The sequence below is a fragment of the Gymnoscopelus braueri genome, assembly GCF_963280865.1.
Source record: "Gymnoscopelus braueri genome assembly, chromosome: 7".
Classification (NCBI taxonomy): Eukaryota; Metazoa; Chordata; class Actinopteri; order Myctophiformes; family Myctophidae; genus Gymnoscopelus; species Gymnoscopelus braueri.
In genome coordinates, this window is record NC_137608.1 from 32,116,721 (window position 1) to 32,130,036 (window position 13,316).

At 41.8% G+C, this 13,316-nt stretch overlaps 1 protein-coding gene across 3 annotated transcripts in view; it reads right to left on the reverse strand.

Moving 5' to 3' along the window:
• Positions 1–1,804: 1,804 nt before the first annotated feature.
• The window catches only part of epg5 (ectopic P-granules autophagy protein 5 homolog (C. elegans)), a 34,204-nt gene continuing 22,692 nt past the window's right edge, over positions 1,805–13,316 (reverse strand). For all 3 annotated transcript variants that reach the window (XM_080432237.1, XM_080432238.1, XM_080432236.1), the window contains 10 exons: positions 12,470–12,573; positions 11,839–12,014; positions 9,181–9,411; positions 8,194–8,403; positions 5,625–5,769; positions 5,291–5,533; positions 4,947–5,160; positions 4,539–4,757; positions 3,926–4,040; positions 1,805–3,835 (listed from right to left, as the gene is read on the reverse strand). In XM_080432237.1, coding sequence (XP_080288363.1) covers positions 3,653–3,835; positions 3,926–4,040; positions 4,539–4,757; positions 4,947–5,160; positions 5,291–5,533; positions 5,625–5,769; positions 8,194–8,403; positions 9,181–9,411; positions 11,839–12,014; positions 12,470–12,573 — 1,840 coding nt within the window. In that variant the 3' untranslated portion in view covers positions 1,805–3,652. The remainder of the gene's footprint in view (positions 3,836–3,925; positions 4,041–4,538; positions 4,758–4,946; positions 5,161–5,290; positions 5,534–5,624; positions 5,770–8,193; positions 8,404–9,180; positions 9,412–11,838; positions 12,015–12,469; positions 12,574–13,316) is intronic.

Below are 13,316 nucleotides of genomic sequence, written 5' to 3' on the forward strand. Positions count from 1 at the left end.
TTGGGGCATAAACAAGAAGTTGAAGGATAACATTCAGTCTGATAATGATGTACCGTGCATGTTCACATCATGTATAGGCTACTTTACATTACTTAAGACCATTTTTCAAATATGTTACTTTTTAACTTGTTACAACTTTACATTGAGGTGCCCAGATGTCCCTAGTGCCCACCTATCTTGTATCTAACATGCAGGTGTTACATAGCAGCAACAGCAGTAAGAGTGAAACAGATACAGGGTACAGGCAAGAGTAGAGCCAAGAGCCAAATCAAGATAAGAATGCTTGGCATGTGCACTGGTACTGAATGAATTAACATAATGTATTCTATCAATAAATATAAGCATAAATGTAGTCTATCACAAGTGAATAGTATATGTATTAATATACTGTACATCTATTACATATAATATAATCATCTATACCATCTATATATCCATTCATATATTAATGGATATATAGATGATATCACTAGTCAATAGTGAAACTGAATATATTGTATGTACAGTGTCAACTGGCCTTCCACATTGGGTATCTGGATAATATATGTACAACCGCAGGTATAAATGTATCATAAAAAAATGCTTGAAACAAAGCACTAACAATATCTGGTACAGTGTGTCGCCCACCGCCTGCACTGCAAAACGCAAGAACAGAAGGCAGAGTTCACGGTGGAGGACAACAGACGGGCTTCACAGTCCACCTGCAGGGCATTTAAAAAGGGTGAGGAGGAGGAAGAGATGACAGCCTGCACTATCTGTGTCTCACACAGCTTCCGAAAAAACACTGCGTCCTCCATCGCCTCGCTCAGCGCTACGCATGCTGTAACCATAGTGACCATTGTTGCCGGCGAGTCACACTGCTCTCCCAGACAGACCGAGTGGCAGATGAGGACACATGCACACGCGCCAACGTGCACACACCTCGAAACACAGAGCTGCACTCAAAGGATCCTCCTCACCTCGGTTGCAGTTTTCCCCATTGTTTGTTGTCCTTCCTTCTCCGACAACCCCCCCCCCCCCCTAAAATGTACCTAACTCTAACCTCAAAGTCCATATCCTTTACCTTAACTAAAACAGTTCATTGTAAATAGTTGTTCAACAATCTCACAACACGTCACACCGTGCTGCATTGTGAGCTTGTTTGGCTATCAAAATAATGTAGAATTTTTGTGGTCAAGTGTCTAAGCAGTTAAATGGGGCACTGACCACATGTCCCATAATCACTCTAGATCTTTTCATTATAGAACCTAATGCACTACACCTGAAGGGCTGAACTGGTCCTGGACATACAGTAGTAACATAAAACTGACTTGATTCTTAGTCAGGTTTCTCTGGGAGAATAAGTGTGGAAATACGTTTTTTAATAAGTATTATGCATATTAGTCCAGAAGTCTGATCTGGTTCATAAATATCAGTCATGAGAGATATCCTTCCTTGTACTGAAATGAATCGTCTGTTCTGTACAGTCTGGCACTGTGGACTATCTTCTCAAAGCAGTCCCTGGAGAGACCCATTCCTGGTCACTGACTCAGAGACAGAAATGCTTATGGCATTAACACAGTCACAACATAGCACAGACTTAAGCCTGTTAAAAAAAGGCTGTACGTGATTATCCTTAAGGTTGCACAGATTGGCAGAGATGGTGCAATTAACAAGAGACTGAGAATGTGACAGCCATCTTGGATAGTATGACTTGATGATATGGATAAACAGGTTTTATTTTCAAATGTCTCACACATAGCCTTTAGGGATCAACAAATGTGTGATGTGTTACATAATAAGTATTCCAATTCCATTTACAGACTCAACTTCATCCCTGCTGCTTTATTCATTCGATAGTTTGAGCAAATGTATTAAATTGCACACTACATTAAGAGGAACTGCAATGCTGTGGTGCATAAAAATACATACATAAAAACGTACCAGTGCATGTACTTTTTCATAATACAATAGCTTTTACGCCTTACAGAAAGTAACAAAAAATAATGTTTTCCAGAAGATTGAGGTGGTAGACAAATTAAATTGAAGACCTCTTTGGCAAAAACGACTAAGCACTTTTGGCCATAGATAAAATGTGTAACTGGCACATTGCAACCAAACATAGATATTTAAAACAGGCAGGTATGATATGCAGCTATGCATATTATACCAGGTAGAACCTGGCCATTACTACAGAATGTACTGTACCTTGTAACTAAATTAGATCTTGGCAATGATTAAGTTCTACTGTATAAGCAGTCCAGAAATTGTTCCACACACAGTCCCAAGACCAGGCAGGTAGAACTTCAGCTGTATTCAAATGGGTCAGATCTCCATGAAATTCCTCTTCCAGAGTGTTTGTGGACCCCTTCGAGTTCTCCAACTAGATTCTACATGAAGACTCCTATCCTCAATCTTTTTTCAGAAATGAAAGCAAAACATCTGTCAAGAACAGAATGCATTTAAAAAAAAATCAATAGGCAACAGATATAAAGCAACAAGGCATAAAAGAAAAGTGAGAAAAGTGCAGGGAGACAAGTCATAAAAACACATTAATATTATAAAATCTATTCTTTGATCACTGGCTACCTCACCAAAGAGCAAAATTCACGATTGAGTCAGCCTCCTTCATGATTGAATGTTCGGTAGCTATAGCCGATATACGTACTACGTCTGTACGGCATCTGCTCATGGTAGACTCACAAGTCAGTCTCTAAACACTTCACTCAGTAAGAGTCGGAGGACAATCTCCCAGCTTTCATTGTTAAAACTGTGAGGAAACAATTAGAGAGCTAAAAAACAAAAACAAAAAAAATGCATTGCCAATCCAAATCCAAACTCCTTTGTATTGTGTCAGTGACATGATTGGTTTTGAAAGTGGTAGGCGTAGGTTTGTTAGCGATTGTTCTCACTGCTGCTCTAGCATTTTGAAGTCCCCAGATGATTGGTAGGCGGTGAGCTCTTAACGTCTGGCAACACAAGACTTAAGTTCTTATGGATATAGCTGTGCAGCGTCTGTTCATGGTGGCTAGATATTTACTTAATCCAGATGCAGTGCTGAAAACTGGAATCGTCCCGCTGCAGCATAGAATCTTTTGAGACGGAGCAGATTTTCATTGTCATTGTACCTGACATACTAAATTGTAATTTATACTTCCTCGCACAACACTTGTGATAAGTGTCACGTGACAATGACAAATGACATATTTTCAACTGAAAATCAAGGTGAGGTCTAATAACGCAGTCACTGACTTCCATTATAAAATTAAAGTTGAATATTTAAAAACATAAAATGTGAAAAGAAGCATTTACCGGTACTTGGCCTACTGGCACAAGAAATTTGGTGCTGAGCGGTTTGCAAGATTAGCCCTGGACTCACAGGAACCATTTTGTAGACTGCTTGCCGCTTACAGAGCCACGCCATAAAAAGGCTCAATCTTTTCAGTTGAAAATATGTAATTCTGCTCAAGTCCCGATCCTGCCGGCCTTTGCTGCATGTCACTCCCCATCTCTCTCTCCCCATTTCCTGTCAGCCTACTGTCCTGTCAATAAAGGCATAAAAGCCTAAAAATAAATCTAAAAAGAAAAAAAAAAGTATTTTGGCCAGTGACACTTGCCATGACATCCACCCAGGGTCTGATAGCTTGCGGCACCAGTGGATTGTGCTCAAGCGTTAGCGGATGATGTGGAGGTATCTGAGGTCAGGGTACAGGAGGTTGGCTAGCAGGGCCAGGAGTCTGGGTCCATCTCTCAGACTGTGTCCTGGGTAGCGGATGAATTGAACAGCCTTGTTCACGGAGTCTTCCAGTTCAGCATACTGCTTACTGCTGGTCATGGCCTCCAATGCTCCCAACGCCTCCACACACAAAGAGAATACAAGTTGTTATTAGAACGTAATTACACAAGGAAACAATATGGGTACAAAAACACCATGTGATTAACATACTTGCTGTGCCTTAGGGGAGAGCTGCAGGTCACTGGTGGGTTGCAGACGAATCTCAGTCTCTGTTGGCACCTGGGCCGAAAGGAACGCTGCCAGACAACGCACCACCACCCTGAACCTACATGTAAATGGACATGGCATGGGAATAGACTGATGTATGAATAGCCAGTTCTTTATCTCTGCTGTCCGGCAGCAGCCAGCTAACTCCAAAATGATCATTTTTCAAGAAATGACAAAAACAAAACAAAAAGTGGAGGTTTTGTTCATCATTGATAAGAACAGCTAAATGGACCTCCAAGCTCACAATGAGGTTGGAGGTCAAAACGGGGTGGAGCCTGGAGTCAGCAAAACCAGCTAACTCCACCCCCTTTGGTGGATATAGCTGGTTTAGCAGAAAGTTTGAGGATCCAATGGAGTTAGCTGGTTTTGTCAGAAGCACTTTTTAATACTTTTCATTGGTTCAATATTGTTTTAATCAACACACAGACATAAAGGGTGTTCAATAGCACTGATTTATGGGAAAAAAATGTAAAAGCGTAAAAATTTTGTTAGCTGGTTTCTGCCGGACAGCAACGATATATGGCTTGTAGTCCTCCATAAGTGTCTGTTACTTTACCTATTTGAAACGGGTGACTTCTTTCCAAGGCCTATGGCTCCCAGCAGCCCAGAATTAAGTCTCTCTTCTCCCAGCTGAGAGAGCCTGGTCTGCAGTCGCAACAGACCCAACGCTACCCTTGTAACCTCCACCTGGCCTGCCTGGGGCTGCAGCTGCTCCACTGACAGGTTTAGGGATTTGTGCCACCACAGGAACAGTTTGGCTTCATCACCTGGACCACTGGAGACACAACAAACTATTAGAGACAAAACGTTCTATAACAGCACACACAAAACAGGTGTAACCCCTTCAGACAGGTCATACAATTAATATCAAAGAGGAAATCTGTGTCATATGCATTTTCTAAATACAGCCTTAGCAGGGAAAGAACCCAAGTGGTCAGGGATGATTGTGCTGTATGAGAAATACCTGGGAAAGGCCTGACTGGTCCATGAGTTGAGTTGAGCTAGTGTTCTCCTGTCATTGGCTGCTGTGTGTTCTGTGTTGAGACGCTGCAGGATGAAGGCATACAGTGTCAGGAAGCTTCCTCCTGACTGGCTCTCAGACAGGAAGTCATCTGCTGTCAACTCAGGCACCTGAAGGGACACCAGCACCGGACCCCAACCTGCAGACTCCTCCTCTGCTGCACATGTAGAAGAAAGAAAACAAAGATATTGTAGTAGTGTAAGGATAATCTTAATTAAAGAAACTTATGATCAATATTAACCTTTTTAATATTTATATTGATATTACAGTTGGCAGTAGTTAGTTACCGTGGTTGAAGTAAGCAGTGATGCATGCCTCCATGATGCGCGTCATGTGACGCACTGATGCCAAACAGCGGGAGCAGGCGGTGAGGAGCGGCAGGATGGGGAACCCCCTCCCTTTCCTGTCCAGCCACACGGTCACATGAGCTGCGAGGGCTTCTCCCGTGGACACGCCCACTCCATTCAGTAATGCCAAGACATCGCTGAACAGACCGCAAAATGCCATGTGCCTCTGCTCCAAACCAGTTTCTACAGACAGAGAGAGAAGGTTGAAAACACCATGGATGGCTGGCTGACAGCTGATGATACACTGATGACGATGTGGAAGGACCCAGCTCACCAGGTGGGTTGAATGTAATGACACTCTCCAGCAAAGCCTCCAGCTGGTTTTCCAGGTTCCCAAGCGTGATGCTGCCTCCCTGCTCCAGAGTGATCAGGGACTGTACACACCAACGCACACAAGCTCCAGCCTTCAATGTCTCCTCCTGACAGACAGACGGACACACACACACACACCATTATTTTGGATGCACCGTGTTATTTAACACGCACATCTGCCTGGAAGCAGAGTTTGCTTGTGATCATAATTTTACCTTGCTTGATATCACAAAGTGCACTCTCTCCTTTATGTATATGCATTTAAAGATTCTTTTGTGTGCCATTTTGAACTCCACCAGGCCAACAAGCCAAGAGGCTGATTATGTATTTGCACCTGCCCGTGTGTGTCCGTGTGACTGTGTACAGCTAATCTCGGACACAGCTGGACCGACTGGTGTCAAACTTTGCATGCAAATTGGCCTCATTATATTATGTTTGGAAAAGTGCTATATAAATAAATTCATTCTCATTGTGGTGCGATAACAGGCTGCTTTACCTTTTGGCCAATAACTGTAGAACCTGTTGTACAATCAAAACCTTTTTCCTGGTTTCCTTGGATCATGCAACTGCCCAAATAGACCACGTCCAATTACGCCTAACTAGATTTTCCGCCACATTTACTTCAAAATACTTTTTACTACTACTACATTGGAGACAAACAGTATCAATGCCATCTACACCCTTTAACTGCTCTGAAATAAGCATCTGCTGGTCAGCTCCATGCAGGGATCCACCACCATAGTTGCGGTGGCTTGTATTTTATTATAAGCAACCTTTTCTTTGTTGTTTTCTATTACTCTTGTCTTTTTATAAACACAAACAAAACACTGCCGGCATTAAGTAATTCTGATCATAACATTTCAATGTCCCATATTTATGTTCCATGTGTAATGATTATGCACTTGTGGGATGAGCTGCACAGCTGATTATGTGGGGGATCCCAAGTGAAATGTGCCACATTGCCCTGCCAAAGTCAAGCAATGTATTCTGTTGGTATTGTCTCAATTGGCAACAGATTGGCAGCTTGGTAGTGTTAAGAGTAGCCTAACAAATGCACCCACGTTGGCTGACCTGTGACGAATCCTGGTTGAGGAATGGAATGCCATCACACAGCCGGTGTGGCGAGCATGAGGAGGTGGAGTAAGGCTGTTATGGCTGTATATGGTTCTTCTACCCACTCCTGACTATTGGTTGTTTAACCATATGAGTGTCCCTATTCTGGGGGAAAACATTCAGCTAAAATAACCAATCTACAAGCTCACAATGCGTTGCATTGAGACGCCTTGTTAGATTGTAGATTGGCTATTTTCAGCAAAGATATTTAGTATAGAGGGAGAAAACAGGAGGGGGCCTAGGCTAGGATAGTTCCCTGGTGGACGCCGGTTAACTAAGTATATAGGGCTTAAGTGGTTAAAAAAAAAAAGCATAAAATTGCTAATATATCCTGTTTATTCCTGCTTACTGATAGGGAGTTGGTTGTTCTGTTGGGCACATTTCACTGAGGATCATCCCCCCCAAAATGCAGGATCATTACAAATGGAACATCACTAGGTAAAAAGGTAAATGGACAAACTGTACAATGTTACAAGATATAATGCAACTAGTACAATAACAAATAAACAAAACCAGAATATCAAAACCTAATAAATACCACTTCCGATGCCAACCAAACAATTCCCAACATTTATGAATTTGATCTCTGTTATACTAAATTCAATTTATATTGATTAAATGTACTGTAATTTTTCTTTTGTAGTCATTATGTTGTTAATTGTTCGAATAATGTGTCTCTTCTTATCAGTTGTAAATAGTACACTCCATTGCGGTCGGGGGAAAATAATTCTGCATAATCTAACATTTATTTATCTATACAGGATGTCTATATCTCTATTTATTATGTGAGCAAATGGGTGAAACAGGTAGACAATAATGGGGTAACTGAATAATTCTGATGATGCCATATTTATCCTGGCAGATTACATAAATCATGTAATAGATTGTGATTGCACACAGGGTAATTATTGCACTGTGCGTTTCCTGTATTTAAATCAGTCCAGAGTAATAACAGAAAGGCAGAGGTCAAAGTTACAGGTTCAACTTTGTTCTGCCATTTCATGTTATTCTTGTACATTATAGACAGCTGAACAGAGACTGGTGGAATCTATACTGTCCTGTGTCCACAGAAAGCATTTCAAAAGGTCAACTTTTGATGAGAGTTCCGCTCATCAATGTCACTCTTTTTGACCAACCAATCAAAATCAAAGAAGAGGCGGGACTGAAAAGATCAACAAACATGGCAGAGGACACAGGCTGATTGCAATTGTGCAACCACATACAGTACTACCCCTTCTCCTGACAGTGGGATCTTCATTGAGATCCACCACAAGGACTCAGATTCTGGCATCCATGCTTACCATTACTTTATCCATTATTTTGCTTAGGCTATTTGTACTAAAAATACCGTTGTGCTCCACCATGGGAAAAAAAAAACACTTTCTGTGGACACAGTAAGAGGATCCATTCTCTCTCACCTCATGTGGAGTGCCATGGGCCTGTGGGTGAAGTCCAGCTGCACTGCGCAGTGACTTGAGCAGCAGATGAGGAGCAGAGTCAGTGCTGAGCAGCAGGGACGGAGGGTAGTGGGTGCCGACGTATCCCAGAATGCCCTGGTAAGAGGAGAGGTCCAGCTGGTACCAGGGCAGGGAGGAAGACTGCACCAACAGGCTGAGTAAAGGGGAATCCTGTTTACATGAAAAGGGACCAAAAAAGGAGGGAGAAGAAAAATATGAATAGAGAGGAATCGAATTGTTGAGTTTTCCTTTAGTGTTGATTTCGTCGACAAATGAAAAATGTTCGTCGACTAACTTTTTTCAATAAAAATAAAAACTAAATAAAAACTAAGCTATGATGACTAAAAATTTCGTCAACAAATAAAGACTAAACTAAAATGTTAGGGAGGGACTAGTGGAGAAGAGATCCAGTGGAACTAAAAGACAAGTCATTTTATGCTTGTCTTTTTATGCTGAGCACAACACCTGTTGTGCTCAGGTGTTGTGCTCTGAAAATAGCAGATCTACAAGCTCACAACGCCTCGACGCGTTGTGAGCTTGTAGATCGGCTCTTTTCAGCATGCAACCGAGTGTAAAATCAGCCATTACGACGCCATCAAGAAACCGCCAAAATACATTTTAGTCGACTAAATCAACTGTACATTTAGTCGACTATAATCTTATGATATTTAGTCGACTAAAACTAGACAAAAACTAAGACATTCAGATGACTAAAATATGACTAAAACTAAATGGAATTTTATTCAAAAGACTATGACTATGACTTTTTATTAAGGTAAGAAAATCTAGTCTAAAGTTTGTCAAAAACCCATCCGCTTGCGTTAAGATAAATTATTTCTGACACCAGCAGGGTTAAAACAGCGCAACTGCAGGCCATTCATATGAACTGTCTCTTCCGTATTAGCCTCAATGTAAAACTTTCAAGCTGGGCCCTTGGTTTGGACGTACCGGCTGGCTGAGGAGCTGCTCCTCTTTAGTGAGAAAAGCTAACATGTAGAGAAGATACACCAACATGGTGTGTGCATCTTTCTGAGTGCCCACACTGGCTAGAGTCGGATAGGCCTGTATCGCAGTGCTGGGCGGGGTCTGGAAGCTGTCGCTCAGGACGCTGACCCAGTTGACCTCGCAAAGGACCTCTCCGAGGAACAGGAAGCAGCTCTTGGGGCTCCCCCTCTCAACCTGAAGGGAACAGGTTTATGAAGAATGAATAAGAAACAGCAGCACTATGTAAAAGACGTAGCAAATGACTTGAATTAAATCAGTGGTGTAAAGTAACTAAGTACTCAAGTACTGTACTTCAGTACAATTTTGAGGTAGTTTTACTTTACTGGAGTATTTCCAATTTTCTGTACTTTTACTCCACTACATCTCAGAGGCAAATATTATACTTTTTTACTCCACCACAATTATTTGAAAACTAGTTACTAGTTACTTTGTAGATTTCGATTATTACTACAAAATATACATTACCCACTTCAGCCCTATATACATTTTGGCCATTTGAAAACACCGATCTACAAGCGCACAATGTGTTGCGATGCAACGTATTGTGAGCTTGTAGATCTGCTATTTTCAAAAGATTTTAATACATTTGAAAACTTGTGAATTGGTTCATTTTGCATAATGAGTACTTTCTACTTTTGGTACTTTAAGTACATTATTTTTTTTTTATAATTGTTTTTATCCCGCGATTTTTGTAACCCATTTTTTTCACCCGGTGCCAATTTCCTAAGTGATCCTGGGCGCTACACCAGCCCTACACCAGCATTACACCAGTCCCCCACAGTAGGGAGGCCAGGGCCGAGCTCATGCTTCCTTCAGGCATGAGAGCCAACTGACATTCTTGTCACCTGACAGGGGGGAGTTTCCCTGGTTGGACGTAGCGCGTGGAAGGAACACGTTATTCCAACCAGGGCGCCTGATGGAGAGCATCAGGCGCCCCGGCTGTCATGGGGGAGGCGGTATAGTGACCAGGATTACTACATGTTTTTGTGAGGGTATTAACTACCCTAGGAGACACGGGGAGAACATGCAAACTCCACACAGAGTAGGCCCTTTCGCCAACCCCACCTAGGGTATGGGCGCTGATGACACGGAGGAGAAGACACGCCCCCAGCGCCCACAGCGTCCCCCGGCGGGAATCGAACCCAGGACCTTCTAGCTGTGAGGCGACAGCGCTACCGACTGCGCCACCGTGCCTCTTTAAGTACATTTTGATACTCTTCTCTCTTTGATACCAATACTTTTGTACTTTTACTCAAGTACATTTTTAATTCCAGACTTTTACTTGTAAAACAGTATTTCTACATTGCAGTATTGATACTTTTTCTACATTGCAGTATTGATACTTTAACTTAAGTACAAAATGTGAGTACTTTTTCCACACACTGAATTAAATAAAGTAATAAAGGAAATGCGACACAGATCAGAGTGCCTTCTCGGTAGTGAGTGGGATTAGATTGGTTTTCCATTACAAATACCATTAGACCATTATTCATACACCTGTGGTCCTAGAGAGAGGTAAAGGCTAATTCAGAGACAGGTTGCAGAGCCTATATTTACGTCAGGGTCATTATATCAGTTAGGGGTCAAAGGGCAGCGACGAGGACCAAGGTCTGAAGTCAACAGCTGCATGGCTTGCATGTCTAGGTCCAGTGTTTACATGATGGGGGTCAGGGGTTTTCAGGTCAGCGGTCAGAACCAGCAGTGGACGAAAAAGTAGTCTGATATTTTACTTAAAGTAATACTAGGTAACTTTTTCAACAAAACTAAAGTTAAATTGTATATCTTTTGTGAGTGGCAAAAGTTTCACAACACCCACTCCATGAATTTCACCCCCGAAAGCCTTTTATACATATATTTTCTATTGAACGGTGATAGGGGTGTCTTTCCCGCGAAAATTACGTCATGTAGCCGGAAAACGGAAGCGGAAATGCACCGGTTTCCTGTTTGGCCAGGAACTACCGCACCGGTTTCCTGTTTGGCCAAGAACTACCGCGCTAATAACAAAAGGGAAACTCACGCTGATTTTAAGAGATTGTATGATTTGAAGATCGATAAACAACAGAAAAAGAAAACACAGCTCACGGTAACTAAAGCTCCACTGGCTAAGAGAAACGATCCACAGATCGTATAAAACAATTAAAAGAACGTTTTTTGAAACGCTTCCGTCTTCCGGTGAAAACAAATGGAATTCTGGGTAACAGAGGAATAAACCAACGGCCTGCAGTGACGGTAATGACCAGCAGAGGCTGCTAAAAATCGTTATTTGTGGACCTGCACTGTATAACTTTAAGTAAAAGTATCAATACTGCAATGTAGAAATACTCGGTTATAAAGAAACTCTGGAATTATATAATTCACCTGAGTAAAAGTAAAAAAGCATTGGTATCAAAATGTACTTAAAGTACCAAAAGTACTCAAATGTTAGAAAATATCAGATCTACAAGCTCACAACGCGTGTAGTGGAGTAAAAGTAAAAGTACAGAAAATTTGAAATAATCCAGTAAAGTAAATATACCTAAATGTTTTACTTAAGTACAGTACTTGAGTAAATGTTTTTAGTTACTTTACACCACTGAGAACCAGGGACTGTGTGTGTCATACTTTGAAGAGCTGCTCCATGAGCTGCGTGTCGGGGTGCAGGAATCTCCAGGGAAGGCCGCGGAGGTGAACGTGGTACAGATAGAGCAGGTACTCGGGGGTGCGAGGAGCGGTGCAGCTTTCGCAGTACTGCATCATGCACAGCCACAGGGCTCCTCTCTGGCCTGGGAGCAAACGGTCTGGTGCACACACACACGCAAACACAACTGTAAATTCTGTACACAAGTGCAGATTACAAAGCCTAAACCATTGGTTCTCAAAGTGGGGTCCGGGGACCCCCAGGGGTCCTTGGGGGGGCGGGGTACCAGGGGGTCCCCGGCTAAATAGATCTTGTAGATCTATTTTTTTATCATGAAAATGTGTGCAAATCTTTGAATATATATATATATATTTTTTAAAGCGAACATGTTTAACTCAAATCTTTGCTTATGGTGGTCCCTGGAACAAAATATGAGATGGGGTCCGCAGCCAAATATTTATCATTTTGGGGGTCCTTCACGTGAAAAAGTTTGAGGACCAATGCCCTAAACAACAACAACACACTCATTTTATATATCATATGGAATGTGTGTGTGTGTGTGTGGGGGGGGGCAGTTCTGTAGACAGAGCTATTTACTTTGTTGGAGGAACCCACCTCTGAATTTGTGATGTAGTGTGTCAATGAGTTGGGAATAGAGGCCAACCAGACAGCCTGCAGCACTGGCATCGGTTTCCAACCAAGGATAGCAAATTGGGTTACTAAGACATGAGACAGAACAATCATGTGATAAGTGAGAGAACTGTAACTGAATGGTATCAAGCAAATGATTCAGGATTGTCCAAACTGTAGTCATTGTCTTTGTACGTTATTTATTTTGTTGTTATTTCTTTGTAATGCACAACTTCTTCTTTCCTTATATTGATCTGCAGAAAACAGCAAGGGATCACGGCACTTTACCCAATTATGGTCACATGGTTTTGCCAATTTATTTATACTGTGCAGAACTTCTTTCTATGCGAGTAATGTGTGCCACACTGGGATCAATCAATAAAATCTCCTAGTACTACAACACGTATTAAAACTACCACTATTGCTGGAAATAAATGAAGAGTTTATGACATCACATTAACAGACACATGGTGTATAAATGAAATATTTCCATACCTCATTACTTTAACATTTGCTTTTCATTTGAACACTATAGGCCAGTAAAGCCTGATTCACGTTTATTGCAGTCTGTGTGGTCTTGATGGTGCGGTCTCCGTGAATGTCGGGTCGTTTCGAAGCCTGGCGTCATTTTGTTTTAAAATAAAATGTTTTGGTCATGGGTGGTATGGCCGACTTTAAAGGATTAAAGTCGGAGTGGCTCAAAGATCTGAGTGAGCCTCCAGATCCCCATAGCAACAAACTGGCCCTCTGTTTTTGTCTTGTACCATTGGTCAGTGGTGGAATTTATTTTGGTACTTTACTTGAGTATTTGTATTTTTGGCTTTCACTCACT